General features: G+C 36.3%; 1 protein-coding gene and 1 long non-coding RNA gene across 2 annotated transcripts; one reads left to right on the top strand and one right to left on the bottom strand.

Moving 5' to 3' along the window:
- The first annotated feature begins 1,850 nt into the window (after positions 1–1,850).
- LOC114543220 (solute carrier family 13 member 5-like) lies at positions 1,851–19,271 on the top strand. The gene is given in 14 exon segments (XM_028562303.1): positions 1,851–2,259; positions 9,215–9,480; positions 10,014–10,325; positions 11,566–11,581; positions 11,888–12,024; positions 12,687–12,806; positions 13,828–13,944; positions 14,020–14,124; positions 14,683–14,801; positions 15,838–15,956; positions 16,702–16,863; positions 17,409–17,439; positions 17,442–17,545; positions 18,243–19,271. Coding segments are annotated over 14 exon segments (1,869 nt in total). The 5' UTR covers positions 1,851–2,145; the 3' UTR covers positions 18,390–19,271.
- A 636-nt stretch (positions 19,272–19,907) lies between these two features.
- On the bottom strand, positions 19,908–22,831 carry LOC114543222. The gene is made up of 4 exons (XR_003689930.1): positions 22,704–22,831; positions 21,360–22,599; positions 21,140–21,176; positions 19,908–20,825 (listed from the first exon to the last, which is right to left on the bottom strand). It is a non-coding gene; the product is annotated as an uncharacterized LOC114543222 (long non-coding RNA).
- Between the last annotated feature and the right edge of the window lie 562 nt (positions 22,832–23,393).

Raw genomic sequence — 23,393 nt, 5'->3', positions numbered from 1 at the left:
AATTTAATCGCGCGAACTACAAGTTCTTCAACGTGATTGGCTAGCGTAAACGCTATTCGCAACGAACTTTTTTGGCTGACCAATCACGACTCCGAATTTCAGATATCGCTTCGCGTCGCGCCAACAAATTCGCCCAGTGGAAAACGGACTTTACCCGTCAACACGTAATCTTTTCGATTGCAAAAAACGGGTTTCACTTTTTACCGCAAGGCAAAAAAAAAACGAATAAAAAACCTCTGTTTTTTAAAATATCCGGACGATTGGACGGGGCTTTATAAAACTAAATACTCAAGTCGCGTGGACTGTTTCATAGCAACTATATATATACAACCTTAGGCTGATCTAACCTAACTACACGATTCTTGTTGAACAAACACGCGTGCATGCTTAGTTTCTTCTTCAGAAATACAATCTTCTTGTCAACAATGCATCATTAATATACATATTCATTGAGGCATTCGAGGCCTCGAGTTTTAAACAATACACTTTAAAAATTGACGATACGTTTCTCCTATCATAAAACTGACAAAAAGAAAGATTTACTCTATCGAAAAAGCCGGCATATTGTCTTTTAACTTCATTGGTTACCTAAATATTTGCCTGTGATCTGTATCATAACAATGCTTGATTTGTTTGCACTTGAATTTTGTAAATTAATTTTTTTCCTGCAAAGATTTGAGCACGTTTTACTTCTAGAGATTGCACGAATGTGCTTTTACTGATAAAGAGTTAAAGTGCACTGTCTTTGGTACCGGTTAAATATGATATTTTGATAGCACGGACCATTTCACACTTGATTTTGATAACTGATAATTTGCGAGGTGTCTGGGTTGCTGTGATTAATTTGACTGACAATTTGCACCGAAATAAACACAGACTATCTCGAATAGGCGGGTGAAATTATACAGCGCAGATATTGTTAAGACTTAGGCGCAATTCTCAATACTATATGCTTCAAATTTAGGTTTGCACACGGCAAAAACCAATCTTCTGAATAATAATAACCTTGTGTTTGCTTCAAGCCACGAAACGGCCGTTTCCCAGCTGTCAGATGTGTTTGATGAGGTGTCAAAAGATTGCCGAATACTTATTCAGAAAAAAAAATTAAACTTTTAAATTTTAAAGTTATTCAAAGTTTTCTCTTTGATAGCGATACAGAAATGCACAATTGTGAACCAATGATTAGATTTTCGCGTTGAAACTACATGAATACCTGAACAGCAATATTTCTGCCTGGTTGTTCGGGGTAGGAGTGTTAACGAAGAACTATGCAGCCATGGGCCATCATATATACAGGAGCAACGGAGAGCAACCCATTCACCCACCTCTCAGAGAAATAAAAACCAGCAATTCTCAAGGTCTGTTAACACGATCTAATTTTGTTGGATGCAATCCACACTCAGTCCCGAATTTATTCTCGGGCAATGAAATCCGTCACACGTAAAATAGATTACATCGCCCGACTCGTCTCCAAGCTATTGTTCTGCGTGCACTCGAGCAAATTCGGAAAGTGTCTATTCACTTCTGATGGATGTTTTATAGTCGGTTGTCTTGTAATGTATGCGAGCAGCAAATCCACTGAAGCCAATGCAGTACTGCTTTATCAATAACCGACTATATTTCATGCGTCAGAAGTGAATTTGATAAAAAAAATTGGATCGTAACCCTCTATATTGACTGTGGGTTATCCATTTGCGAGGCGGAAAAAATCCACGTGCATGCATGAGTTATGCATGCACCAGGCAATTCAAATATCCATTTTCGTCTATTTTGTAATTTGATACATTGTGACAACCGGGGTGCATGATTTAATATCGCACGTTGCATCTTTTTGAAGTTTTGCCAAATTACAGGCAGGTCTGAACGAGCCCGGTTTAAAAGTAACACAGAACTCACAAGTTTCCAGCAAGCTCTTTTCCCTTTGAAAATCACGTGTGGAACTTCGAGTAGATGTTTGCTTGGCTACCTTGAAATGTTGACGAATTACTTATGCAAACGCCCCGTCATTGTGTGAAGATATTGGCGTGCGAATTCGCAACGACAGTGTATTTCCTGCACGTATTCGATCGTGACATATTAAACCACTGATGCAATGTTTATATACGCATAAGCGTAAACGTTAAACAGCATTCATTTCGCGATAAAATGTCTTCTCGGCTAGCTGGCGTTTGGAAATCGATCGTGGAGTGCAAAAGATTCCTAATTTTGGCTCTGACTCCGATCCTGCTATGCCCGCTACCTGTATTGGTGCCCGAAAAAGTAAGTTACCTACATCAAAACTTAATTCCTAGCGTAAACAAGATCACAGTTGTAACCGGCCGGAGTTTCACCGATCCAAAAAGCTCCACATACGGTCTATAAACTACAGGGCGAATTATGTTTTTCTTAGCCATATGTAGTGCGCGAAAAGTATATCAGATATTTTCAAAGTGAATAGTCTATAATATGCAATATTAATACTTTACCGCGGTCGTTATGCTGTCTCTATTGACCCATGTATTCCACCTAATTCAATTGAACCAGAGTATAAACGGTCGTAATCAGACATAATGGTCGATTTGTAGCAAATATCTGAAGATTTATACCGCTCAAATGAGTCTTTGTGTGCTAAGTTTGTAATATTCAAAGTCTTAAAGATCTTTTTTCAAGAGTTCCTGATTCCTGTCAGGTCCGTTTTAACGAACAAAGCAAAATTGCTACAGCAAAATCCCAACCAATATTATCTTGCGTTTTTTTTATTTTATATTCGCTTTGCACCCTAATGCACCTGAATTATCGCTCGTGATGTGCACACGGCGATATTTCTCGCTTGAAAACACGCATAATTTAACAAAACGTATATCTGCAAATGTCATGCTTCGTGTTTAGGGTTTCCATTCATGAAAAATACCAGCGTTAATATAGTGTCTGCCCGCTTTCACAAATCAAAATGGTTGGTAAATAAAAAATATTTTACAGCCGACTGTATCAGCTAGCTTTAAGCAAAATATATATGCGATCCGACTTGTTTGTGATCTGAATAGGCCGATAAAACATTACAACACAGCCTTTTTTCCCAATCGGTTATCTCAGGCAAGGACGTCGCCAATAGCACTGCTTTGCTTGTATTTTAAAGACTGCAAATTAATTGCAAATTCCAATCATGCTCGACCGTAGCGAAATTGTCGATTAACGAAAATAACTAATTATAAACATGCAGAATTAACAATGTTTACATAAGGATGACACACGACATGTATTGTTTTGAAAAGTAATGAGATAAACGGCCATTTTAAAAGAATAAAAACACACTACGCTGTATTCAATGATTAAGAGTTTACTGTGCACTAAATTGAGTATTCACCTTGAGAACCTTGAGTACACTTATATAGGTTTTAACGTCCTGGGAATGAATGAGTGTGATATTATTTTTACCTGTACTTTTTGCCGCCATAAAAGTGATCAAATTAAACATTGGTTTCATGTGTCAACTTAATGATCTTTCGTGGGAATTTGTCGCGTTTAGTGGGAAATGAAAATGCCCAGAATCTAAAACTTACCATTTCAGAGGTCATAAGGGGCACGGTCTATAAAAAACACTTAGCCAATATTCGTCAAACAATAGATGAACCGGAATAGTTCTACAGCAAATGACCTGCATCAAGATTCGGTCAGCCAATGTCGAAGAACACGTTTGGGTGATTTGCGTGAATATTAGTTTATTCCTAAACACAGCGTGTGGCGCCCGGAAGTTTGGTCAACTATCATGGCTTTGATCAAACGAGAACAATAGTTGCATGAAAGTTGACAAGCGAGAGTTTACATCAGAATTTCATCAACTATCATTGCTTGTTCAAACGAGAACAAGAGTTGCATAAGAGTTGACAGGCGAAAGTTTACATGAGAGTTTCATCAACTATCATTGCTTGATCAAACGAGAACAATAGTTGCATGAGAGTTGACAAGCGAGAGTTTACATGAGAGTTTCATCAACTATCATTGCTTGAACAAACGAGAACAAGAGTTGCATGAGAGTTGACAAGCGAGAGTTTACATGAGAGTTTCATCAACTATCATTGCTTGATCAAACGAGAACAATAGTTGCATGAGAGTTGACAAGCGAGAGTTTACATGAGAGTTTCATCAACTATCATTGCTTGAACAAACGAGAACAAGAGTTGCATGAGAGTTGACAAGCGAGAGTTTACATGAGAGTTTCATCAACTATCATTGCTTGATCAAACGAGAACAAGAGTTGCATGAGAGTTGACAAGCGAGAGTTTACATGAGAGTTTCATCAACTATCATTGCTTGAACAAACGAGAACAAGAGTTGCATGAGAGTTGACAAGCGAACATGGGAGTTTCATCAACTGCTATTATTCGATCAAACGAGAACAAGAGTTGCATGAGTGTTGACAAGCGAGAGTAAACATCAACTATCATTGCTTGATCAAACGCGAACAAGACTTGCATAGAGTTGACAAGCGAGAGTTTACACGAGGGTTTCGTCAACTATCATTGCATGATCAAACGAGAATAAGAGTTGCATGAGAGTTGACAAGCGAGAGTTTGCATGAGAGTTTCATCAACTATCATTGCTTGATTAAACGATAACAAGAGTTGCATGAGAGTTGACAAGCGAGAGTTTACATGAGAGTTTCATCAACTATCATTGCTTCATCAAACGAGAACAAGAGTTGCATGAGAGTTGACAAGCGAGAGTTTATATGAGAGTTTCATCAACTATCATTGCTTGATCAAACGAGAACAAGAGTTGCATGAGAGTTGACAAGCGAGAGTTTACATGAGAGTTTCATCAACTATCATTGCTGGATCAAACGAGAACAAGAGTTGCATGAGAGTTGACAAGCGAGAGTTTACATGAGAGTTTCATCAACTATCATTGCTGGATCAAACGAGAACATGAGTTGCATAATGCGAATGAAAACAAAGCTTGTCTCAATATTCACGCACGCGACGGTCATGACGGCTTTTGAAAGAACATTGTGGAACACTTCATTTTTTAATGGGTATTTCCGTAAACAAAGCTCGATAGATGAGCAAGGTTAGCACTCTGAACTGTCGCGAACCGGTTCAAACTATTTTTGAATATTGCTGTCATGGCGGAAACGAAAATCGAACATTGTTGTAACTTCTTAAATTGCAAAGTTTTATCCGGCCAGTTTATGACCATTGCTATTATTATTAATATAATAATAACGGCCTTTTTTAGCCTTGCCGTGCCAATAAATTGATTGTGGTGTAAACCAGGTTTATGTTTAAATATCAAAATCAAACATTGATCTTTATGTTGGCATTTTTTTTGTCCATACAATATTCGTTATTGTAATAAGTTTGGAACAAGCTGTTAAACAATTTGTAGCAAGTCCGATGGCATTGTCAGATTTACTGCAAGATTGTTCGAGTGGCCGATTGTTCGAAAGGCGTTTAGCTTAAACGGTGGATAAGCCAAAGTTTAAAAATACTCTCATAGATCTTGTGAACGACTGAACCTGCATCTTATGCATTTGATATGTATTTTCATTGACAATTAAACAATTTACATCGAAATATTTCAGCTCAGTTGTTCAATAAATTGATAATTTTGTTTTCCATTTTTAACTTATCCACCGTTCAAGCTAAACGCCTTTCGAACAACCCACCCCTAAGTAAGTCGGATACAGCTATGTTGTAACAACGTTGCTACAACGTCTGTCAGAGATATAGCAACGTTCACTGATCGTTGTAGAAGTTTTATCACTTTTAAATATTACTAGTTAGTTGTTATACGTTATATTAATTGTAGTTATTTATATGCCGTGTAATTCAGCTTTTACTGTCAAACGGATTATGAAACCAATTATTATTATCATTATTATTGCTAAAAGCTTAGAAGCACAAAATTGTAGCAATATTGTTAGATCGTGTTTGTTCCAGACGACTTGGAGCATTGTAAGAAGTCTTTCGCTTCGAGTAATTTGTTAGAAAATTTTTAACAATTCATACTTTTCGGCAGCTTTGGACTAGCAGTGCGAAGTGCGAACACAACTTGTTTTATTAGCTTTTGTCAGCGAAGGGTACGTATTCACAATGCAGGAAACACGAGTTCCCCACGTGTCTGGCTAGTGCTTTGTTGATGTGCAATCACAGACACGTTTGTGAGCAGTTTGTAACAAACTTGTCCCTTGAGAAAACTTTAATTCTGACTTAGAATCTTAGAATCTTAGATCGTCGAACGGTTGGCAAAAATTTGATACGATTCAAAACTCTTATGAGACGTATTAAAGTGTCAGATCAGTATGATTCCTTTGTATTCAAATATAGACACATTACTGCTATTTGCATATCAAAAGGACTGGCGTTTAAGAATATTGGTTTATTTTTCATTCGTAAACTAAGAAAAAGCGAGTTTCAGCTATGTCAAGTTTTCAGTTCAACCTGAACAATTTTGTCGATCGAAAATTCAATCGAAAATTTTGCCGTATCGAAAAGTTTGTGAGCCACTATTGTCGTACTGACAACTTGACGGGAAGCTCTCTGATCGACACATCAAAATAAGTTCCTAAACAAAGATGCTAGATTGATACATATACATATGCTTATTAGTTGTAAATTTCGCGAGTTTCTCACTTGGGTATATTTATTTTATCGCAAAAACGCACAGCGAATGAAATTGAATCGTACATAGTTAATTTCAAGTCGTTCTAGGCTTTGTGCATAAAGCCTGCATGGTTTCCATACCACGCCGACGTCGGCAAAGTATTATTAGCCCGTTTACACTACAGTCAATTTATCGGCACGGCACGGCTAAAATGGGTACCCGTGCCCAATTTTATTACTGTTCAGGCTACCAAAACAAAGGCCGTGCACAGATGAAATGGGCACGGGTACCTTTTTTAGCCGTGCCGTGCCAATAAATCGAGTGTAGTGTAAACGGGGCTAATATTATCGGTGATTATCGATGAGTGAAATCTTTTGTCTTTCTGAAATCGTTTTCTCGTTGGATGATTACAGACAATGAGTCTTAAGTTTCAAAACGTTTTCTGGTAAGTTCAGACGTCGAAGTGTTCATGTTTTGAATCGAATCCAACAAAGAAACAAAGACTTTTAAAGTTCCGACGTCTGAAACGGCCTGAATAAATAAGCCAAATACTGTCATTGGCGCACCGTTGATTCTTAACAAAGAAAATAATGGTTGAAGTTCATAATATTTGGCTTATTTATTTAAAAATATATCCCATCTCCGTGAACTGCATGAGATTTTGTTTCACATCGCGGCGCTTAATACTTGGAAATACACCCCGCAAAACGATTCATCGAGGGAGAACTTTGGTGATTTGCCAAACTGCTTTTTAAACCAACGCGTTGCAACGGTTTTGGCACGATTATAACACAGGCAGCCCGGTCACTGCTGTTACGTCATGCTATTATATATGTATATAATTACAATAAGGCTGGCAACTCTCTCGCAAAAAATATAATACATACCATCGCTTAAAACAAAAATACTACGCTAGTTTCTTAAAAAAAAACTAGATACAAAACACCTCGGATATATTGACTATATTTATCTGTCGTTTTTAGACTTGAAAAAAACTCTAAAATGCTCAAATTTTGCGAATTAAAAGTGTATTTTCGTTGAAATTTTGCGAAACAGAGGCGGGATATAGTTTACTCGACAAACGTCATCATCGGAGAATTCGTCGGCAAATTTCTGATTGGCTGTGGCAAGTCCGGAAAATAACGAAGATCTTTTTTCTTAATTGAGCTGATATTCGTAATTTTCCGAACTTGCCACAGCCAATCAGAAATTTGCCGACGAATTCTCCGATGATGACGTTTGTCGAGTAAACTATATCCCGCCTCTGTTTCGCAAAATTTCAACGAAAATACACTTTTAATTCGCAAAATTTGAGAATTTAGAGTTTTTTTCAAGTCTAAAAACGACAGATAAATATAGTCAATATATCCAAGGTGTTTTGTATCTAGTTTTTTTTAAAGAAACTAGCGTAGTATTTTTGTTTTAAGCGATGGTATTAATGTATGTATTATATTTTTTGCGAGAGAGTTGCCAGCCTTATTGTAATTATATACATATATAATAGCATGACGTAACAGCAGTGACCGGGCTGCCTGTGATTATAAGGGTTCTTTGAAGTCAAACAAGGCTATATTTATGTTAATCTACTACCCCTTACATTTCTGGAATAATGGGGAAGCATTTCAGTTCTTACTATTTTGTTTTCATGAAAGTGCATAATAAAGAATGTCGAGAGATTGGACATCTTGCTATTTCGAGAAGAAAATTGCAAAATTACATCCTATTTTCTATCATAATGCGATATTAGATTCACTACAAATTTAGAGCGTCTTTTACACTTAAAATGAAGTGTCAAGGCTTATATTTGAACTATAAAGGATACGATGCCAGCTAGTAATGTTAATTTAACTGAAGGTTTTTGATTGTGATAAATTCGCTGAATTATATTTCTATAAATCATAGTGATACTGTTTAATCAGTTATTACAATATAATTTAAAGTTGGAACTAGAAGAATTTATAATATATGTATTTCCGGTAGAGACATTTGAACGCATGCAAATTAAGATAACAATTCACAGTGTGAATAAATTTAGTTTAGTTCAGGTTTCCTGTAGTAACAGTAGCACTGGATTAATAGGAGGTGATCCCTCCTGGACCTCTAGGAAGAACAGTTTAGAACTGATAGAGCTATCCAGTATAAACAAAGTCAGTGTAGTTAAGTTTCCTCCGGCAGTAACACTGGTTCAATAAGTGATGATCCTTACTGGACCTCTAGGAAGAACAGTTTAGAACTGATAGAGCTATCCAGTATAAATAAAGTTTGTTAGTTTAGATTTCCTCCTGCAGTAACACTAGATCAATAAGAGATTATCCTTACTGGACCTCTAAGAAGAACAGTTTAGAACTGATAGAGCTATCCAGAATAAAAAAGTTATTTTAGTTTAGGTTTCCTCCGGGAGTGACACTAGATCAATAAGAGATGATCCTTACTGGACCTCTAGGAAGAACACTTTAGAACTGATAGAGCTATCCAGTATAAATAAAGTTAGTTTAGTTTAGGTTTCCTCCTGTAGTAACACTGAATCAATAAGAGACGATCCTTTCTGGACCTCTAGGAAGAACAGTTTAGAACTGATAGAGCACACCTGCATTTGAAAATTGAGCGTTTTAACGATATAACTTTCTTTTAGAAAGGGCGTTGTGCATACGCCATTCTCATCATGGCTGTGTATTGGATCACAGAAGTCTGCCCGTTGGCTGTGACATCTTTGCTTCCATTAATCCTTTTCCCACTACTGGGTGTAGTCGAGGCAAAGCAGATCAGTCCACCTTACTTCAGCGATACTAATATTCTATTTATGGGCGGTTTGCTCGTTGCAGTGGCGGTCGAGTACTGGAACCTACATAAAAGGATTGCTCTGTTTGTTTTACTTAAAATTGGCGTCCAGCCTAGGAGGTATGGGCACTAAACATCACAACGTATACTGAATAACAGTCCTAAACTAACTGATCTCCCTAGAGGTGCAGAACAACGATTTATCCAGTGTTATTACAGAAGGGAACTAAAGTAACTTTATTTATACTGGATAGCTCTATCAGTTCGATACTGTTCTTCCTAGAGGTCCAGTAAGGATAATCTCTTATTGATCCAGTGTTACTACAGGAGGAAACCTAAACTAAACTAACTTTATTTATACTCGAGGATAGATCTATCAGTTCTAAACTGCTCTTCCTAGAGGTCCAGTAAGGATAATCTCTTATTAATCCAGTGTTACTACAGAGGAAACCTACACTAAACTAACTTTATTTATACTCGAGGATAGATCTATCAGTTCTAAACTGCTCTTCCTAGAGGTCCAGTAAGGATAATCTCTTATTGATCCAGTGTTACTACAGAGGAAACCTAAACTAAACTAACTTTATTTATACTGGATAGCTCTATCAGTTCTAAACTGTTCTTCCTTCCGTAATTATTTTACATTATTTTAGGTTGCTCTTTGGTTTCATGTCTGTAACGGCGTTCCTATCTATGTGGCTAAGCAACACTGCAACGACCGCTATGATGTTTCCAATCGCTCAAGCAGTCTTAGAAGAATTGCGCCAGGGAACGAAGAATATTACGAAACAAGGCGTCGTTAACAACGGCACGAATTTCGAAATGCACAAATCAGCCAATCAAAAGGACGAAAAAGATCTTGAAGCCAATCACAACGAAGAGAACGGTTGTGTAACCAATCATAAAGAAGAGAAGATAGACTCCTTGGAAAGCGATATAAACAAGTCTGATGAAGGCATTGTAAGGTAAAAAATCTTTATGATACTGCATCGTTCAATTGTAATACTGAATTTGGAATCAAAACAAACTAGCAAGAGAAATATATTGTGTCTCGTCCAAAAGGTTGCTAAAATTCGACACGAATCCCTTTTTTTGGAATGAATTCTTCCATTAATGAACACCAATTTGGTCGGAAGAATAGAAAATAGATTCGAATATACCGGCTAAAAAGAGCATTTTTAGATGAATAAAGATGCAAAATTTAGTTTGCATACAATAGTTTGCATACAATAGATTCCAATACAGGGTGAGTAAAAAAAAACGGACACTTTGAAATTCAAATTAGTCGCATAGCGGCTGTAATGTGACAGAAGTTGTTTAAAATATTTCATAGGTATACGAAGCATATCATATTAATTAACCTAAAACATAAAGTTTGTTCCCATTGGGAGTTAAAATGCATTCTAAGCTCTGTAAATACAAAAGAACGGTCTTATCAAATCGTTTTTGTTGATTGTACATGGGAATTGTCATATTGCAGCCATAAGTTCGCAGCTAATTTGAATTTCAAAGGTGTCCGTTTTTTTTTACTCACCCTGTACAGGGTGTATCAAAAAAAACGCAACCACTTAATATTCATGAATATCCTCTTTGTTCTACAACAAAAGAGACGTTTGGCCCCTGGAATGCGAGAAAGCTTGTAATCATATTCTAGCGGCACAATCGTCGGTAAACAAAGTCGGGTGCGTAAACCAACGAGCTGAATTGAAAGTATTTAACGAGTAAAATTTTATTTACAATTTATTTTACAAGGTCGACAGTTAGCATTCAAGTTATCATGCATGACAATAAAAACTCGTTGTTCGGTTTTTAGCTGCACCATTATTAGTTTGGCTGATTTGACTATTAGCAGTTGAACTGTACGATTAGAAGCCATTTTAAAATCCCAGGGGCATAAAATCTATTGAGCTTATGAACAATATGAATTTTAGAATATTAAGTGGTTGCGTTTTTTTTGAGACACCCTGTATAACAGCTAATAAGAGCATGTTTAAATGAATAAAGATGCAAAATTTAGTTTGCATACAATAGAGTCCAATATAGCAGCTAATAAGAGCATGGTTAAATGAATAAAGATGCAAAATTTAGTTTTGAAATGCTGTGAGCTGAGGAAAACTTGGCCCCGCGAAACTAGCAATTTGTACATGCAGGTGAAACTTGTATTAATCTCATCAGTAATCAAAAGTTTTTCTTTTCATTTTCTAGGGTCGAAATCAACAAGGTAGGTTACAAATGCAACAAATTTTCATCTTAAAGCTCGAATGTTTGCAACAAAACATGATAAAAACATCTCCCACATGCTTGTCGACAACGCCAGCAGTCGAAACGTCGAGAAGTGTTTTGTCTATTTAGGCAAAGTTGTTTGAAGACGCTGCCAGAGTTGTTTGAAGACGCTGCCTAAGTTTTTTGAAGACGCTGCCACGCTGCTCCTTGATTATATTGGAACGAATATATGAATATCCCCCCCCCCCTACTTATCAAGCTGGTGACGCCACTCGCTTATATTATGTACTCTTTGTTTTAACAGGAGGAGAAACTGGACCAACAACATACACAACTTTGCAAGGGGACGTTTCTTAGCATAGCATATGCTGCAAATATTGGTGGCACAGGCACACTCACGGGGACTGGACCGAATTTAATATTAAGTGGCCAGTCAGAAGAGTAAGTTTTGTGTATTGGATATCTCAAAATGATAACTCAAAAACAAGATTGTTAGATTGTTAGCTAAATAAAGTTAGTTTCGTCAAGGCTTCCTCATGGAGTAAAAATGGATCAATGATCCTTACTGGACCTCCTAGAAGAACAGTTAGAACTGATAGAGTTATTCAGTATAAATAAAGTTAGTTTAATTTAGTTTTCCTCCTGTCATAACATTGGATCAATAAGAGATGATCCTTACTGGACCTCCTAGAAGAACAGTTAGAACTGATAGAGTTATTCAGTATAAATAAAGTTAGTTTAATTTAGTTTTCCTCCTGTAGTAACACTGGATCAATAAGAGATGATCCTTACTGGACCTCTAGGAAGAACAGTTTAGAACTGATAGAGCTATCCAGTATAAATAAAGTTAGTTTAGTTTAGGTTTCCTCCTGTAGTAACACTGGATCAATAAGAGATGATTCTACCGGATCTCTACGAAGAACAGTTTAGAACTGATAGAGCTATCCAGTATAAATAAAGTTAGTTTAGCTTAGGTTTCCTCATGTGGTAACACTGGATCAATAAGAGATTATCCTTACTGGACCTCTAGGAAGAACAGTTTAGAACTGATAGAGCTATTTCTCCGCCAAAGTGATCCTAATATCGTGTATTTTTTATGACAGACTATTTCCGGGCAGTGGTGGTATTGGATTTGCTGATTGGTTCATCTACGCTTTCCCAGAAATGCTTCTTCTGCTGTTTGTTGCCTGGATTTGGATACAATGGGTGTATTTAGACACAAGGTTAGTATAATTATTGTCAGTGTCCACACAACCGTCAGTCAAAGTCTATGACGTAAATTATTATGCTGTCTAAATATAACTGTCTTTGTTGGCTGGAGATTTCCTTTTCAGCGGAAAATTTTGGCATAAAAACGCATCCTAAAGTTGTTTTGAAGAAAAATCTGTCGGAAATTTCGGCTTTAAATTTTGGCCCGTTTCAAAACTATATTTGGTCCGGAAGATTCTGGAATACTGTGTCACCAAGGCCAAAGACGGTCTCGTCTTATTGACAATAAGGTTACGCAAGGATCATCCAGTGTTACTACAGGAGGAGACCTAAACTAAACAAACTTTATTTATACTGGATAGTTCTATCAGTTCTAAACTGTTCTTCCCAGAGGTCCAGTAAGGATCATCTCTTATTGATCCAGTGTTACTATAGGAGGAAACTTAAACTAAACTAACTTTATTTATACTAGATAGCTCTATCAGTTCTAAACTGTTCTTCCTAGAGGTCCAGTAAGGATCAGCTCTGATTGATCCAGTGTTACTACAGGAGGAAAACTAAACTAAAGTAAACTAACTTTATTTATACTGGATAGCTCTATCAGTTCTAAACTGTTCTTCCTAGAGGTCCAGTAAGGATCATCTCTTATTGATCCAGTGTTACTACAGAAGGAAACCTAAACTAAACTAACTTTATTTATACTTGATAGCTCTATCAGTTCTAAACTGTTCTTCCTAGAGGTCCAGTAAGGATCATCTCTTATTGATCCAGGGTTACTACAGGAGGAAACCTAAACTAAGCTAACTTTATTTATACTGGATAGCTCTATCAGTTCTAAACTGTTCTTCCTAGAGGTCCAGTAAGGATCATCTCTTATTGATCCAGTGTTACTACAGGAGGAAACCTAAACTAAACTAACTTCATTTATACTGGATAGCTCTATCAGTTCTAAACTGTTCTCTGTCTCTGTAAAACTAATTTTATTTATAAACAATAATAATGATCGATTCTGTACAAAGTCTTTTCTGTTTACAGATTGAGTGATTTAATCAACCTCGTTCGCTGCAGACGAGGTAAAAGGAAAAACAGTGAAGCAATTGAAAAAGCTACGAATGTTATTAGACGACAATACAACGAATTAGGACCAATTTCGTAAGCCACCTCTTTTGATCTTGAACGCATTTTTGTAACGAAGCTCTAGTTTTAACTGAAATTCGCACATTGCAGATTTGCAGAGATAACAGTGCTGATCCATTTCATTATCTTGGCATTATTATGGCTCTTCCGAGATCCGAAGTTTATCGATGGATGGGCCATCATATTTAAAGATGGGTAAGGTCGAATATGATTATGAGAAGCCATGTACTAATATTATTTGCATTAATTAATCAGTTCTAAACGGTTCTTCCTAGAGTTCCAGTTAGGATCATCTCTTATTGATCCAGTGTTATTACAGGAGGAAACCTAAACTAACTTTATTTATACTGGATAACTTTATCAGTTTTAAACTGTTCTTCCTAGAGGTCCAGTAAGGATCATCTCTTATTTATCCAGTGTTACTACAGGAAACCCAAACTAACTTTATCTAATACTGGATAGCTTTATGAGTTCTAAACTGTTCTTCCTAGAGGTCCAGTTAGGATCATCTCTTATTGATCCAGCGTTATTACAGGAGGAAACCTAAACTAAACTAACTTTATTTAAACTGGATAGCTTTATCAGTTCTAAACTGTTCTTCCCAGAGGTCCAGTAAGAATCATCTCTTATTCATCCAGTGTTACTACAGGAGGAAACCTAAATTGAACTAACTTTATTTATACTGGATCGCTCTATAAGTTCTAAACTGTTCTTCCCCAAATATCTATTCAAAGTCTATTTTTTTTTACCCAGATATGTGCGCGATGGGACTGTTGGTATTATTGTCGCGTTCTCTCTGTTCAATTTCCCCTCTCGGAAACCGAAAATATTTTCAAGATTATTTTCAAGGGATAATGAATACGATATCGAAGGTATATGACAATGTTGTTGTGTTTTTAAACGAAACTAAAAATAGCTTAGCTTATATTTGATGCACTGGGCCCGGTTGTATCAAGCCCGTTTAGCTTAAACGGTGGATAAGTCAAAATAAAATAACACTCTTACATCTCTCTTGAATGAGTGAACTTGAATATTATGCACTGAATATGTAGTTGTAAACAGTATCTTTGTATTAAGGTTAAAAACGTTTTGTTTGCTTCTTGAATGAAACGATAGACTTGCTTTCTATTTTGAACTTAACCACTGTTTAAGCTAAACGGGCTTGATACAACCCGCCCCAGATATGTAATTGTGACATGAAAAAGTTTATTTACGTTACATTTAATTCTTGGTAAGAGTGTTTAGTGCGTTTTATAGATAATATAATATACGTAAATATGTGTAATTATATCAAAACACATTAAACATTATCAAAAGGCATATTTTGAGTAAGGTTTAGATAAAAATATCCCAGAGTAGAAGTTTATATATCTTCATTTCAACGATAAAAAGTTACCCGTCTTCTGTAGTGGAACTATAATTTACTGTGTACTTTTGTGGCGAATATATATTTGATGAACAAACGCCTTTAGATTTACGCCTGTAGCCTAAGCTGTAGATTTATACGTCTTACGTGAACTTTGAAGCTAAATTTTCCCCTTTGGGTGTGCAAAAACCTAATATATAGTGAACATGTAACCTCTTCCATAACCCAATGATAAATTCGCAAATCTTTCTTGTTACTTTTATTTGCCGTCGCATAATATTGTTTTGGCGCGAAATTCTGTATCATCGTATTACCTGGATTTAAGGAGAGATTTCTAAGTCAAGTTTAATAGTAAATTTAGTATTATTTTCATAATATAGATCGGTATGGCATCTTAAATCGTTTCTTGTAAACGAATATGAACTAAAGTTTATGTTCGGAAGCTTTGGAAACGACTAAAGTAGCATGGTCGCCAGATTTAACGCCTGAAAAAGCCAGTGTCTTGTTATAAGCTAAGAATTAATTGTTTTCTTTTTCCTCAGAAGAGCCGAGCGATGGTCGTTCATCGACGTTGCTCAACTGGCCTACGGTATCGGAGAAGTTCGCTTGGAATATTGTCCTTTTGCTTGGAGCTGGTTTTGCTATGGCTAAGGCCGCGAAGGTTTGTGGGATACTATCCTCTAGCGAATCTAGACCCCAAACGCCATGTTACATAATTCAGTTTTTATTGCAACTTGCGAACTTAATCAACTTTTGAGAGATGTAAATTTGACAATTACGAAACATTTGTACTTATTTCTATGCATACATATACTTATGCATACATTTCGAAAACTCTCCACTAATTTACATCTCTCTAAAGTAGAATTGGATTGCAATTTGGAAGAGAAATTGCATCTTCTAACACGGCCTTAAAAATGATTCTGCTGCTCTTCATTTCAAATAGTTCTGGCCCAGAACAAGCATTGATCATTCACACATCTTTCCCCCAAAAATTCCTCGTGAACTTATTGTAATTAAGAAATAGAAAACATTTTCTGAGTTTCCATACAGTTATAGAAACACGCGTGGGAGTTTGGGGGAACTCGAAATAATCAGTGGGAAAACGATCCCGTAGGGCAAGTTTTTCCACGTTATTTCGAGTTCTCCTAAACTCTCACAAGTGTTTCTATAACTGTATCGAAACACAGGAAAAAATGTTTTCTATTTCTTTTATAATACAACTCAATAAAAAGATTTTGTACAAATATTATAATTCGATTCAATTACAAATTCTCATTACATCGCTTCGCTTGTCAAGTTCGGCGGGAAAATTCCCGTCTTTCTATACAGTTTTAGAAACACGCTTCTTGACCAATCAGCACGCGCGTACTATAAATGTTACATTATAAACAAATTTATTTCAGGACTCGGGTTTATCGATTTGGCTTGGGCAACAACTGGCTAAATTGGACAGTGTACCAACGTTTGTTATAGTTCTTATTACGGCATCAATGCTGTGCGCTTTTACAGAGGTCACATCAAACACAGCAACCGCGACGATTTTCCTGCCAATTCTCGGAACACTGGTAAGTGATTTGATTTTGTTCAAATGAAAAAAAATTGGGTTGTCTGCAATCTAATCTCTACCATCTAAGTCGGATTACTGCAGCTAGCGTAGCCAGCCTGACGATTTTGTCCCGCTATGTAAATTTTGAGTTATTATAATTATTCATGTCTTTAGAAATCTATTGTTTTCACAGTCAATGAACACCAAAATATTAGCATAGCGGGACAAATCGTCAGGCTGGTTACGCTACCGATTTACTGCTAATCCCTGAGTCCAATCTTAACTATGCAGGCGCCAGTTGTTAAAAGTTAGGTTAGCGCTAGCTCTGGGTTAAATTCACGGGCATTGATCTCCATATATTAACTGAGTGCGATTTTCATGACTTTGGTGCATACGATTTGAAAAGGTGCAAATTTTAAATGAGGTACATTATTTACCATTTTACATGAAGTATTAAAAATTGGAGCATTCTGATTGGATTAGCCCGAAAATGTAAACAATCTTCCGTTTAAAACGAAACTCCTGCTTGTTATCAAACATTAATTACCCATTTATAATTAACAGGCGACAGGTCTTGAGATACACCCGTGGCGTTTGTGGTACCAGCAACCGTAGCTTGCTCTTTCGCATTCATGCTTCCAGTAGCGACACCACCCAATGCAATCGTTTTTGCTTCCGGTTATCTCAAAGTTGCTGATATGGTAAGTTCCCATAATTCACCTGGGGCGGTTGTAGAAAAGCTTGGTAGCGATAGTGGTTTTCGATCGCTCTAAAATTACCCGTAACTTAAAATTGAGGATTCTCTTTGACCCCGTTTACACTAGAGCGAAAGTTTCCGGATTCATCACGAAAGCGGAATGTTTTAGTACCGGATTCATGTTGCTGTTTACACACGCAGCAACGAATCCGATAGAAAATGTACTCGGTTTTAAGCCGTATCCGGAAACTTTGAATCCGTAAAAGTTTGTGGAAACTTCGTATCCAGAAACATTTAAATCCGGAAAATTTTATTGTGTAAACGCTTTGTACGACGAATCCGAAGAAATGCAATATGACGACCAAACAATTCTCCAAGAACAAGTAATGTGAGTGTAAACGGACAAATCCGCATACAGAGTCAACTAAAGTGTAGTGTAAACACCTGACGAATCCGATACATGTGTGTAACAATGAATCCGGATAATTTTACAAATCCGGAAACTTTCGTTCTAGTGTAAACGGGGTCTTTGAAAATTGTTACCTTAACATTTCGAGATTGACAGATTAGTTTGACATTTCCTGTTTCATCTGATACGAATGACGTAAGCGTGTTGTACATTTTATGATCACGTTACACAAATCAAGCGCTCCTATTGGACAATTTGAATGCGAGGTATAACAGTATTATGCATTTTTTAGGCTAAAACAGGCTTGTTTATGAACATCACAAGTGTTGCTGTCTTGATGCTGTGGTTGTATACGTTTGGAACATGGTATTTTGACCTCAATACGTTCCCTACTTGGGCTGTTATCGCTGTTAAAAATTCGACAAAAACTTGTGTGTAAAAAACAGACTTGTAGCGATGCTGCCGTTTTGCAAAGTTGCTACAAGATTGTCACTTGATAAATATATCTTGATTCGCAGCATGGTATAATCGTAAAGAATAGGCTAAACTTGTAAACAAGCTTACAGGTGAAACTATTTTGCAGACTACTTCCTTCTAAAATATTTTTTCCAGAAAATGTCAGCGCGCGGTTTAACGTTAGTCAATCACAACTGCTTATAATTGGATATATTAACGTTTCGAAACGCCCTTAAAATATGTCTACCGATGGATTTCGGTTAAATAGGATTCCTCGGATCTCCAAAACCAAAAGTATGGTTCATCTGATTATTCGAATTTAAGGATGACATCCACTTGCAATGTAAACAAGCGCTTTGTTTAAATTTTAAACTGTTTTTTAGGACGAACTATCTGCTTTTCATTAAAAGCGGATTTCCAATCGCAGAAAAAGATTTCGCAAACGAAATATTTGCATGTTTTGTTTTAAAATTTGCCAGAATAAATGAGTTCAGCTTGACTATTCTCATATATTTTATACAAAAGTTTTACTAGCGAACCATTTCTTTGAAATTTGAAATCCAGCAATTGGTAATTATTCTATCTGTGGGCAAAAAAGCAAGCACAAATTTGGGACATAGGACATGTCGAAGTTTCCTTCATCAAAAAATGGCCGGATGCATCTTAAAAACAAGATTTCAAAAGCTCTTAAACGAGTCTGCTTGTTATAAGGTTAAAAGAAAGATAAATTTCTTTTCTCTAAAAACAGTCTGATATGAACTTTATGTTACACTAATTATGGCGTATTGTGGCACTTGAGCCCGTGGGACTTTTGGTCATTTTCATGATTGTCATGCATGATTATGATTACAACACAATCGACATCATTTTTGCCTAAATATAAACACAGCTATTTTTGAAAAATCACACATGGGGAAAAACTTAATTTTTGAAGTTGTAACGGTGGAATTTTGTAATTCTGGCTCAGAAAAACTTGAAGTATATTTACGATGTAAAACGCTTTACTTGGGAATATATGTAGTGTTTATAATGTAAAAAGTTATGTAAAAATGTCGTGTTTAACTTGTGAAATAAAAGTCATTAAGTCAAATCCAATTGTTGAACTAATTTATTTAAACATTTAGTTGAGACTTCAAGAATTATAATATGAATATTAAACTATTCAAATGTTTAAAAAATATTTTAGTTGAGATGTGTCATAAGTGATGAATAATATCACAGTTAATAGATTATACATGTTTTGGAGACCACATAAAACTACAATACAACTCAATTATGTTGAGGTAGATTTATGCAAAAATTGTTCCTTTCTCATCACATTTCTATTGTATTTTGCACAGATAAACCAATAGCAATCTTATAATTAACATATTTTTCAAGTTAAGGTTGAGGAGCTTAGCAAGACGAATGCCATTGGTAAGTTTGACTAAAATACAATAGACACGTGAAGAGAAAGGAACCATTTTTTGCATAAACCTGGGCAGTAACATAGTTAATGAGTTGTACTGTACTTTTATTTAGTCTCCAAACCATGTATATACAAGATTGATTTCTCGTTATTTTGTAAAGTTATTGACGAAATAGCCTTCTTCCACGCTAAACTAGGGTTAAATTTAAAAATACTGTTTTTGTATAATTTCTGTATGATAATATCAGTTTAACATCAAACCCTTATTTCCACAGAAGTTCGACTTCTGTAGAAACTTACTCGGTTTAGAGAAAAATGCATAAAAAATTTACTGTTAAATTATGATGATAGTTAAAGGAAGTCAGTGCCTGAATTGTGCAATCAACATCTTTTATTTTTAGCTAAGGGTTTTGCCAACTGGTTTCTTAGCGACCAGAAAAATTAATTGTTAATAGTCGTCAACAACATGTTTTTAACGTGGGGTCTAAAAGTGCGCATGTTTAATAGACCATTACAGATTGCATGCCAATTAAAAGCCTCTTTAGACAACACGAGAAATTCTATGCAATTATCAAGAGAAAATCGAGAAAATATTTACAGAAAAAGATTTTTACTTTAAGATTTTTACGTCAACTTTGTAAACAAGCGATTAAAAAAATGATGCGAAGATTTGCTTTAACCAAGAGCAGCCGGCTTTTAAACAACCGGCCCCAGGGCTCTGTGCAATGAACTAGATTGAAGGACAATTCTACACTGTCAAACATTTAAGAGGAAAAAATATACCTTCCCATAATATATACCTTCCTATAGTTTGTCCTATTGAGCTACCTTAATAGAAGCTTACTTGCTCTTATTGGAGATCAAACCTTTCGTCCTCAGGTGTTTTGTCTCTTCTGCCTCGGAGAGTGTAACTATTCCACACCAGTATTTGTAAAATGGCGATGATTGCTGGCAGGAAACACATCACGTTGAACATCACGCTTTTAAGATCTGCAGACGACGATAATGAACCTTTAGAAATACAAAACTATCCGTCAGTGTCTCTTGTTAACCCATTAGCTTGCAATGCACCCAGATGTGACTTACTTAAGTATTTTACTCTGTCTAATGTCAGATCATTTTACTCATCAGTGGAAGAGTACTGTCAGTTAATAAGTTAACAAAACTATCTGTCAGTGTCTCTTGTTAACCCATTAGCTTGCAATGTACCCAGATGTGACCTACTTTAGTATTCTACTCTGTCTAATGTCAGATGATTTTACTCATCAGTGGAAGAGTACTGTCAGTAAATGAATATGAGATTCGATATCTTTTCTAACACATACCTGGACTAGTAGTTGGTTTCATCGTGTGGCTTTTGTCCTATGTGACAAAAATCACACATTTTAGAGAAATATTTTAGGTGTAGTTGCTACATCCAGTGTATACTGAAAACATCGGCAATATTTGAGAATAGCATAAACTTTATTTACTACGAGTTTCGTGAAGTTCCGTCGTGTTCCGACGGGGGACGGAATGGGACGAAATGACCAAAACATTGCTTACGTCATAACCGTAGCTTGATAAGATGGCAACAATCAACATTGGCGCGAACGACTGTGCTGGTTTTGTAAACAAAGCATTCGTACCAAATACAAGCGATGAAATTGGCGAACTAAATACAAAGAAAGTATAGAATTAGGCAAAATAACCTTACAATTTTCGTTCGTCAAAACTTAGAACAAGGGGAATTTCAATTTAATGGTCACTGACTGCAATATGAAATTGGACCAAATACTTAACTTGTGCTTGTCTTAATGAAATATTATGCATAAATATTTAGTTTTAGTTTTATAAAATGTTAGTCGATCGTCTCAAAAGTAGTAATATGTGTTTTAAACCAATTTAATAAACAAATTAAAAAAATAACTGACCATTCTATGGTTGGCGCGTCAGTGAGATCCTTTAACAAAACTTTAGGTGAAAAAGTGATTAATCGTGATGATTTAGATGGCCCGAAATTGCTCATCCAGTTAAATATTACTGTCGAAGACGCAGAATATAGCGTTATATAACAAATATTAGCATGAAATAGTTTTGTAACAACAGTGCAATTTTAGTTGGTAGTCCCTAAATGTAACAATTTTGTGCATTTTAAATTAAAACATTTGTTTCCAAACAAACCATTTCTATAATTACAAGTTTATTTCCAAGCAAACGATTTTGTTCTGAAAGTCATTTCTATTGCGTTGAGAACGAGTCAAAATGAGCAGGAACATACATATAATAAATTTGGCGAAATTATTAAAGCGAATAGAAAGTCAAGAAACGCGGAAGTTAAACGACTGTCAGCCGATCTAGTCAAAGACGATATTTTTATTTTAGATGTTGATGGACAAAAATTTAAAACCAGAAAATCAACTTTCTGTCAGGTTGAAGGTTCCTTGTTCGCTACAATGTTTAGCGGTCGCTGGGAAGATAGTGTCGAGCGTGATCAAGATGACGCTGTATTCTTTGATTTTAATCTACAATATTTTGCTTATATTTTGGATTATTTAAAAGCGATGAAAATTGCGACTCCAGAGAATCCTCAAATACTGCCAAAGTTAAAAGTCCATGAAGACAATCTCGAAGATTTCTACAGTTTGGTCGAGTATCTTGGCTTGAGTGATGAAATATTTTTAACTGAGATTGTGCCTGACGAGAAATTCAACTTGCACAGCCCAGGAGTCACTCTTGAGGAAGACGGGAAAGTCGCAGTTCATGATGGAACACGGGAACACAAATATGTTCTTGGTGAAAATATCTATCAACAAGGAATTGTGAATCTTAAGTTGAAGTTGGAGTCGTTTAAAGGCACTTATTGGATGTTCATTGGAATAATTGAAGCAGGAATAAATAAAGAAGTACCTGATGACTGTTCATTTGAATGGTCTGGTTCATATGGCTGGACTCTGGGTTCTAATGGCGGTCAAGGAGCGTGGAGAGAAGGTTCAGTTAGAAGAAACAAACGTTTAGAAAATCGTACTAAAGAAGGTGACGAGGTTTCGCTAATCATAGATTTTGATGCAGCCAAACTGTCGCTACATTTGAGCACTAGACCGGGAGCCCAGAGGGTCGAGCCTAGCTGGAAAGCAAACCAATTTTAATGCACATAGTGATGTTCTACATGCGTACGACTATACGAAAATGAACGTCTGCCGGGGATAGGATGGTGGGCGTGGTTAGGATGGGCACGTGAAAGATGCGAGAAAATCAGCTAGATCAGCTGTGAGATAACCAAATAAAATATTTGCCAAAATGTTCAGCATAACTCTTGTAGTTACTAATGTCCACTGCCAGACATATTGGGTGGTGGGTTGGCCCCGCCAGACAGCCTCGAAGGCCTACTCCCGAAATTTTTCTAGATCAGCTGTGAGATAACCAAATAAAATATTTTGCATGATGTTCGGTATAACTCCATTAGTTCCAAATTGCCACTGCCAGACATTTCGAGTGGTGGATTGACCACGCCAGACAGCCTCGAATTCCCTCACCTCTAGAAAATTGTTCATGATCATCTATTTCTAGATAATCAGCAAATTATATACTTGGAAATAT

The sequence above is a fragment of the Dendronephthya gigantea genome, unplaced genomic scaffold (assembly GCF_004324835.1).
Source record: "Dendronephthya gigantea isolate DGI-Jeju-01 unplaced genomic scaffold, DenGig_1.0 000419F, whole genome shotgun sequence".
NCBI classification, from domain to species: domain Eukaryota; kingdom Metazoa; phylum Cnidaria; class Anthozoa; order Malacalcyonacea; family Nephtheidae; genus Dendronephthya; species Dendronephthya gigantea.
The sequence above is the reverse complement of the archived record's forward strand: the minus strand, read 5'-3'. Positions and strand labels throughout refer to the sequence as shown.